Consider the following 9,453-nt stretch of genomic DNA (forward strand, 5'->3'; position numbering starts at 1 on the left):
CCGACGCCGCTGAGAGTTTTCCTGTCGGAACCCCCAGCAACCATAGCAACCAATAACGTTCCGGAGAGAGGCTTTCTACAACTTGATTCGACAGTTCCATTTTATTCGGAAAACGAATTAAACACACACAGCAGTCAACAATAAATCAGGTATATATTAATATATTTTCTTAAATACGGTACATTTGAATAAAAATAAACTAAAAATGTATTTTTATCAAACTTGCCTGGGCGGGCCAGTGAGTAATGTGGGCGGGCCAGTGCCGCCCTGGCCCAATACTGGCTACGCCCCTGGTGAAAAGGCTTTACAGACGCAAGCAGATAAAGTAATAAAATAAACACTTGGCCACCTAACATCAAAATGTACGTTTTTTAGCTTTTAGTATCAATATGTCCCGCCTTAGCTTGGTCAACACATCAAACAAAGCTGCTGTTCCAAGGCACTTCAGTGGGTCTTTAAAGAGTGTTTTGAATGTTTTATTTCCACTAGTCTCACAAGGTATGGAAGCAAAATAAAGCTCAAAACTCACCAGTGCATAAGAAAAATAGGTTTTTCCATGTAGTGTTTTGCCTTACGGGTTTATTTCACATTCTCTAATTATGATTGTTAGGTGAATATCTGCTGCTGTGTCTCTCTCAGTGCAGTAACACACTCATTAACACGCTCAGGATCACCGTCGTCATGGCGCAGAGGGGCGTGTCGGGGGCGGAGCTTCCCGGGTCGGTGGATGTGTAGGGAATCCCATCAGGCTCGGCGGTCGCAGCGCAGTGTTGCTGATTGGCCCCGACGCAGGCCGCGTAAGCCATGGCGTGAGCGATGTAGTTCTGCTCATAAACGCCCTGGAAGAGATGAGCCATGGGGCCGCGGGCCAACAGCGCCACATCTTCCCCGCCGTGGGTCTCAGTCTCCAGCGGGACGGCCGACTGCTGAACGTAATCCTTATCGGCTGAGACAGAGAACCAGAATAAATACTCACAACAAGATCAGTGTTTTCAGAGAGCTAAGGTCAATTCACATTTATTTGTATAGCGTTTTTCACAATACACATCATTTCAAAGCAGCTTTACAGACAAAGCATGAGTCCACATTACAATTTAGAGTCTGTTATCAGAGGAAACTGTTTAAGTTATGTGTTTCAGAAATGTACATGTACAAAATCACAGTTAGCGAAAAAGTATTGATTTAACAATTTAAGGCAGAAACAATGAGCTCATTGAAGTAATGAATACTTGTTTGTGCTGATTTTCTTACCGGTGTCGACGCCGCGGAGGTCTGGACGCTTGTTGTCAACGATTTTGTGTCCTGGTCCGTTTCCGTACATTAGAGTCGTGTAGGGTAAAAAGTCTGAGGCAAAGATTGGAGATTTACCTGAGAAACAACAGATGATTGACGAGTGAGGATTATTGGAACCATTAGGAGACCCGTAACACAATTTTTGTGCCACAACGCCCATAAATACGATCAATCTGAGGCTACGTCTAAATAATCCGGGTACATTTGAAACCGGCGTTTTCGTTTAAAAGCGCTCTCCGTCCACACTAGCGTTTCAGTGTGGATGAGAAACGTTTGGAAATCGCCTGAAAACACTAAATTCACCTTTACTGCGCATGCGTGAAACCGGAGATGATACAGACGGAACAATGAATAATAAAGTTATCGTGCAATTCTTCTGACAGGATCTTTTATTTAGCAGAATATCTCAGCATTCACGGATGTGTCCAGATCGCACACACTCACTATTACACGTTTGGTCTAAAACGAAACGTCTCTCATGTTTCGCCGCCGGACAGCAGATGTGAGTGAATTCTGTCATCTTTGCAGGACTGTGATGTGAAGAGTGTGTGAAGTAACATTTTAGCAACAGTGTGAAAGTGAACAGCACATAACAGGCACAATACCACTATAAACATGAATATCTATTGGTAAAATACGTGTCACATGACTAAACTTAGGTCATTGTTTTTAAATACCTCCGTTTTGACAGTCACACTACAACACAAGTTTCAAATTTATCCACTTTGGAGAGCGGTTACAAAAAGGTTAGTTTTCATTAATAAAAACGCCGTCTCAGTGTGGATGGAAGGACAAAACGGAGAGAAAAGATGCGTTTTCATGGCCTCAGATGCGCACACGAACAGAAACATACCCAGAATGCTGTTCCCTCTGAACGGGTAGCCGTTAAAGGTGAACGCGTGGGAGTGGTCAGCCGTGACGACTGTTAAAGTCTCCTCCTCATTGGTCAGCTCCAGTCCGCGAGCTACAGCCTCATCGAGAGCCACCGCCTCATGCAGAGCCATGGCGGCGCGACTGTCGTGGTGTCCCTGATCAATACGGCCACCTGTGGAACCACACGAAGACCAAACCTGATTGATCAATGCCAAATTACAGGTATTACAACTGGGCTCAATCGTTCAAAAAGCTTCCTAACACCCCATTTTTAAGATTTGATCAAAATCCGTTCAGATTATTTTACTTGGATGGATGTATAAGGATGGATATGGATGGATGAATGAATATACATGGATGGATGTGGAAGGATGGATGATTAAATATGGATGGGTGGATGGATGAATATGAATGAATGGATGGATTGATTGATGGATGAATGAATATGGATAGATGGAGGGATGAATATGCATGGATGGATGTGGAAGGATGGATGGATGGATAAATATGGATGTATGAATATGGATGGATGAATGGATGAATGTATGAATATGGATGGATGGATGGATGAATGGATGTTTATGGATAGATGGATGTATGAATATGTTTGGATGGATGGATGAATATGGATGGATGGATGTAGAAGGATGGATGGATAAATATGGATGGGTGGATGGATGAATATGAATGGATGGATATGGATTGATGGATGGATGGATGGATGGATGGATGAATATGCATGGATGGATGTGGAAGGATTGATGGATAAATATGGATGTATGAATATGGATGGATGGATGAATATGGATAGATGGACGTATGAATATGGTTGGATGGATGAATATGCATGGATGGATTTGGAAGGATGGATGGATGGATAAATATGGATGGGTGGATGTATAAATATGGATGGATGAAGGTATGAATATGGATGGATGGATAAATATGGATGGGTGGATGTATAAATATGGATGGATGAAGGTATGAATATGGATGGATGAAGGTATGAATATGGATGGATGAATATGGATGGATGATGAATATGGATGGATGAATATGGATGGATGGATATATGAATATGGATGGATGGATGAATATGGTCGGATGGATGAATATGGATGGATAGATTAATATGGATGGATAGATGAATATGGATGGGTGGATGTATAAATATGGATGGATGAATGGATGAATATGGATGGATGATTATTGATTGATGGATGAATATGGATGGATGGATATATGAATATGGTCGGATAAATGAATATGGATGGATGGAAATGGATAGATAAATATGGATGGATATGGAAGGATGGATGAATATGGATAGATGGATGTATGAATATGATTGGATGTATGAATATGGATGGATGGATATGGAAGGATGGATGGATAAATATGGATGTATGAATATGGATGGAAGGATGAATGTATGAATATGGATAGATGGATGTATGAATATGGTTGGATGTATAAATATGCATGATGGATGTATAAATATGGATGTATGAATGTATAAATATGGATGGATGGATGATTATTGATTGATGAATGAATATGGACGGATGGATGATTGGTTTGTTTTTGGTTTCATTGATTGGTTATCGTTTGATGGATTGGGTGTTTGTCAGTTGATGACCTTCTACCAGCAGGAAGAATCCTTTGGGATTTTTCTTCAGGATCTGAATGGCTTTCTCTGTGGTCTCTGAGATGGAGGGATCCATGCTGGGGTCTCTCTCCACATCAAACCTCAGATCACCAGGCTCAAAGAGGGCTAGAGAGACAGAGAGGGCGACATTTACTATTTCTCATTCACATTTTTCATGGATCTGAAGACCTTGAAACTCATGGCAACAAGAAGCAGGATTATTACTGTTAATTATAACTAAAACTATTAAAAAACTTTATAGTTAGGGTTAATTTAATTGAAATAAAGCTGAAATCAAATAATACAAATGGGTAAAATATAATTCAAGATAATTAAAAAAATTAGTATCTATAATAGCGTATAAATAATACTACAATTAGACTGGTATAAAGCTCATAATCTCAGTTGCTCGGGTTCAGAAACTCAAACCCTTCGGGATCATGTGTCTGTGGTCTGAATGAAGGACTCGTACCCATCAGATAATCGGTCTTTTCAGGATCCACGGCGTCAAAGTCTCTTTTATTCCACACGTATCTCGCAACCTGCACAAACACGCCAAGGCAAAGTCCCATTAGAGGCAGTCATTTCAGTCGGCGGCCATCTTTGAAACGCCACTCGCACAGCTAATTCAGTCATGCAAGTGACGCCTCTCTCTCTCTGAATGGGGAAACATCACATTCTCCAAAGCTGTTTACCAAGTTTGACTGTTGTCTGACAATAACTCATAAATATTGTTTCTAAATGCTCAAATCATGCCAAAAAACTGTCCTTTTCTGGCTGGACCAGCGCATTTGCAGTCATTAGCGCGTGTTTTAGAACATGTGATGACTTTAACAATTGGCGATTGGCTCTTTTATTTAGAAGGCGGGACTTATTCCCCCATATTGCGCATTGCACTTCTAAAATCCATCCAGTCAAGTCCTACCTTCTGTGTTTCTCACTTGCTAAATGTCATGTTTCTCCTGAAGATATTTCACAAAATGAAGTCAAATGTGTTGTGAACGCTCCTCTGCTCCTCTCTCTCTCTTTACCTTTCCCTCCTTCATGCTCAGCCACTCATCGATGAGGCTTCTGTTGTCTTTTCTCTGTCCCTGTGCGCTCAGGTCTGCGGGATACTCCGGGTCGGGAAACCCTTTAGGCGTCATGTACTTCCGACCTCCTCCGATGATCACCTGCACACACTCATCGGTTTACTCTGGAGTTTATGATACAGGCTCCGGTTTCATGTGATCTGATCAATTACAACAAATATGGATGGATGGATGGATATGGATGAATGGATGAATGAATAGATATGGATGGATGAATAAATATGGATAGATAGATGTATATGGATGATGGATGGATATGGATAGATAGATGAATATGGATGGATGGATGGATATGGATGGATGGATGAATATGGATGAATATGGATAGATAGATGTATGGATGATGGATGAATATGGATAGATAGATAGATAAATGAATATGGATGGATGAATATGGATGGATAGATGAATGAATATGATGGATGAATATGGATGGATAGATGAATGGATATGGATTGATGAATATGGATGAATGAATAGGGATGGATAGATGAATTGGATATGGATGGATTAATATGGATGGATTGATGAATGGATATGGATTGATGGATATGGATAAATAGATGAACGGTTAAGGATGGATGGATATGGATGGATAGATTAACGGATAAGGATGGATGGATATGGATGGATAGATGAATGGATAGATTGATGGATATGGATGGGTAGATGAATGGATATGGAGGGATGATTATGAATGAATAGATTAATGGATAAGGATGGATGGATATGGATGGATAGATGAACGGATAAGGATGGATGGATATGGATGGATAGATGAATGGATAGATTGATGGATATGGATGGATCGATGAATGGATATGGAGGGATGATTATGAATGAATAGATGAATGGATAAGGATGGATGGATATGGATGAACGGAAAAGGATGGATGGATATGGATGGATGGATGAATATCTTCCTGCACACAATCATCGGTTTTGCTCTGGAGTTTTTCAGGCTCTGTTTACATGTGATCTAAACAATAACAGCAATAATGACATTTCATGAACGCTCCTCTCCCTCACACACACACACACTCACATCTATATCAGTGTTTGTGAGCATCTGTGAGGCGATGTCCACACACCCTCCGGTGACGGCAGAAGTCGGCAGGTCGGAGTCGCTGTACCAGGTTCTGCTAGCGCTGTGAGCGTATGAAGCAGCAGGAGTGGCGTGCTGAACACGGGTGGTCGTCACTATACCCACAGACTTCCCTAAAGACACACACACACACATCGCTCAGCTCAGATTTAAGGCCCGTTCACACCAAGGACGATAACTATAGTGATAAATATAGCTGCAAGCAGCAATTAATGGGCCAAACACACACACAAAAACCACATGATGAGTTATGCAAACATGGCTGGAGCTTCAGATTAACTGCAACAATGAGTAATGAAAGACATTTTTAGATTTTTTTTAGGCAAAATGGCTGAGAAAACTAATATAATCACTACTAATATGATTGAATTGCTATTTTTTGGTGCCGCTGTTATGAAATTGCTTTTGTGGTCAGTGTGAGGTGACAATGATACATACAAAGTGTCAATATACCAAAGCCTTGCAGAGTTAGAATTGCCTTAGAATCAGTTTGCTTGTTTGTTTGTTTGTTGTTTGGTCAATCAAAAAAAGTTTTATATCTTTTTGCCAGCATGATCTGAAGATGATCTGTGCCAATTTAGTCGGACAAACGGTCTAGGAGGTGTTTGAAAAAGTAGGTTTTCAAAGAAATTCAAAATAGTGGACAGCGATTTCGACAAAATATGCCAAAATTTACATCACTGTTCTCTTTATGACTCAGAGAATCTATTCAGTTTCATTAGAATAGGCAAAATTAATCAAATGTTATTAGCATTTTTGGAAATTTCATCATAAATTGTGGCACAGCATTTTACAACTAAATTCACAATGGCCGATGCCCAACACAGTCAAATTGGGTATCATTCGACTCTGTATGTAGGACTAAAGCAAAAGAGACCAGTTTTATGATTTTTAGGCAAACTGTTCAGCAGTTAAAAAGCAAAAATACCGAAAAATATAAGCGAAAAGTTTCACATCTCCTGACCAGTAGGTGGCGCTGTGCTGAAACGCTGCAAACATCCTCAGATCACGCTTGTGATGACATATAACACGATTCGTCACATTACACTAAAGCTTTGTGGAGATATAGCCTCACATCCATTCTGATGAACTCTGTTGAATTCGTTTGGGTGTTATTGGAGAACAGTTTGGTTCATCAAAAAGATTTTAATACGATTTTGCCATAACGGAAAATTATTGTAAATATTGTTGTGGTGAGCAGGACGGCCGAGGGACGTGAGAGAACGTCGCGAGGCCGGTGGTGCGATTGCTAATGAGCAGCACCTGTGAAGCACACCGGTCTCGCAACGTTCTCTCACGTCCCTCGGCCGTCCTGCTCACCACAATTGTATTGTCGTCTGAATTGTCATTCCTTGAGCCAAGGAATCAGAGGGAAAAATTATTTCGTTTCTAGCCTTTACGGTTCAAAAGGTTCACTTAAATATAAGTGCAACTTTGGACAGTAGGTGGCGCTAGAGCAATAGAGTCAGAGACTCCAAAACTGCTGAGTTCAATGTTCAGACGGTCCTCTATCAGTGTGCCAAATTTGATCATTTTCCCATAAACGACCATAGACTCGAGCGGAAGGAGGAGGAATAATAAAAATAAAACACTTATTGATACAATAGCTGCTTATATATATATATATATATATATATACACTCCCCTAAAGGATTATTAGGAACACCATACTAAAACTGTGTTTGACCCCCTTTCGCCTTCAGAACTGCCTTAATTCTACGTGGCATTGATTCAACAAGGTGCTGAAAGCATTCTTTAGAAATGTTGGCCCATATTGATAGGATAGCATCTTGCAGTTGATGGAGATTTGTGGGATGCACATCCAGGGCACGAAGCTCCCGTTCCACCACATCCCAAAGATGCTCTATTGGGTTCAGATCTGGTGACTGTGGGGCCATTTTAGTACAGTGAACTCATTGTCATGTTCAAGAAACCAATTTGAAATGATTCGAGCTTTGTGACATGGTGCATTATCCTGCTGGAAGTAGCCATCAGAGGATGGGTACATGGTGGCCATAAAGGGATGGACATGGTCAGAAACAATGCTCAGGTAGGCTGTGGCATTTAAACAATGTCCAATTGGCACTAAGGGGCCTAAAGTGTGCCAAGAAAACATCCCCCACACCATTACACCACCACCACCAGCCTGCACAGTGGTAACAAGGCATGATGGATCCATGTTCTCATTCTGTTTACGCCAAATTCTGACTCTAACATCTGAATGTCTCAACAGAAATCGAGACTCATCAGACCAGGCAACATTTTTCCAGTCTTCAACTGTCCAATTTTGGTGAGCTCTTGCAAATTGTAGCCTCTTTTTCCTATTTGTAGTGGAGATGAGTGGTACCCGGTGGGGTCTTCTGCTGTTGTAGCCCATCCGCCTCAAGGTTGTGCGTGTTGTGGCTTCACAAATGCTTTGCTGCATACCTCGGTTGTAACGAGTGGTTATTTCAGTCAAAGTTGCTCTTCTATCAGCTTGAATCAGTCGGCCCATTCTCCTCTGACCTCTAGCATCAACAAGGCATTTTCGCCCACAGGACTGCCGCATACTGGATGTTTTTCCCTTTTCTCACCATTCTTTGTAAACCCTAGAAATGGTTGTGTGTGAAAATCCCAGTAACTGAGCAGATTGTGAAATACTCAGACCGGCCCGTCTGGCACCAACAACCATGCCACGCTCAAAATTGCTTAAATCACCTTTCTTTCCCATTCTGACATTCAGTTTGGAGTTCAGGAGATTGTCTTGACCAGGACCACACCCCTAAATGCATTGAAGCAACTGCCATGTGATTGGTTGATTAGATAATTGCATTAATGAGAAATTTAACAGGTGTTCCTAATAATCCTTTAGGTGAGTGTAGTTCGGCTCCTAATTATATTACTTATATTATTAACTCCTCCTAATTAGCTTATAATTATTAAGCTCATAATTAGCTTATAATAATTAGCTCCTAATTATTAACCTTGGTGTCCACACCAATGGAATGGTAAATGGTAAATGGACTGCATTTATATAGCGCTTTCACAGACCCAATGGCCACCAAAGCGCTTTACATTTGCCTCACATTCACCCATTCACTCACTCATTCATACACCGACGGGCGACGGCAGCCATGCAAGGCGCCATCCAGCTCGTCGGGAGCAGCTGGGGTTAGGTGTCTTGCTCATGGACACCTCGACACTTGGTCAGGTGGAACCGAGGATTGAACCACCAACCTTCCGGTTTGTAGACAACCAACATGAACCACTGAGCCACTGCCGCCCCAATGGAAGATATAATGTGTATTATAAGCTCGCTCTGCACTTTAAATGCTCAAGCTCTTTAAAGCAGGATGGATTCTGATTGGCTATCAATATTTTTATCATTCCTTAGCTGGAAAAAAATCAGTTCTGAAAGTTATTACAAGGATATTTTGGCGTTATTGTTTTATTTGTGGTGTGGA

At 41.2% G+C, this 9,453-nt stretch overlaps 1 protein-coding gene across 1 annotated transcript in view; it reads right to left on the reverse strand.

Moving 5' to 3' along the window:
- Positions 1-454: 454 nt before the first annotated feature.
- The window catches only part of alp3 (alkaline phosphatase 3), a 17,672-nt gene continuing 8,673 nt past the window's right edge, over positions 455-9,453 (reverse strand). Inside the window, exons 5-11 of the mRNA XM_056251542.1 lie at positions 5,951-6,123; positions 4,846-4,986; positions 4,287-4,356; positions 3,806-3,940; positions 2,147-2,338; positions 1,252-1,368; positions 455-946 (exon numbers count right to left, since the gene is read on the reverse strand). Coding sequence (XP_056107517.1) covers positions 636-946; positions 1,252-1,368; positions 2,147-2,338; positions 3,806-3,940; positions 4,287-4,356; positions 4,846-4,986; positions 5,951-6,123 — 1,139 coding nt within the window. The 3' untranslated portion in view covers positions 455-635. The remainder of the gene's footprint in view (positions 947-1,251; positions 1,369-2,146; positions 2,339-3,805; positions 3,941-4,286; positions 4,357-4,845; positions 4,987-5,950; positions 6,124-9,453) is intronic.

The sequence above is a fragment of the Rhinichthys klamathensis genome, unplaced genomic scaffold, assembly GCF_029890125.1.
Source record: "Rhinichthys klamathensis goyatoka isolate OS25496 unplaced genomic scaffold, OSU_Roscu_1.1 h1tg000084l_1, whole genome shotgun sequence".
Classification (NCBI taxonomy): domain Eukaryota; kingdom Metazoa; phylum Chordata; class Actinopteri; order Cypriniformes; family Leuciscidae; genus Rhinichthys; species Rhinichthys klamathensis.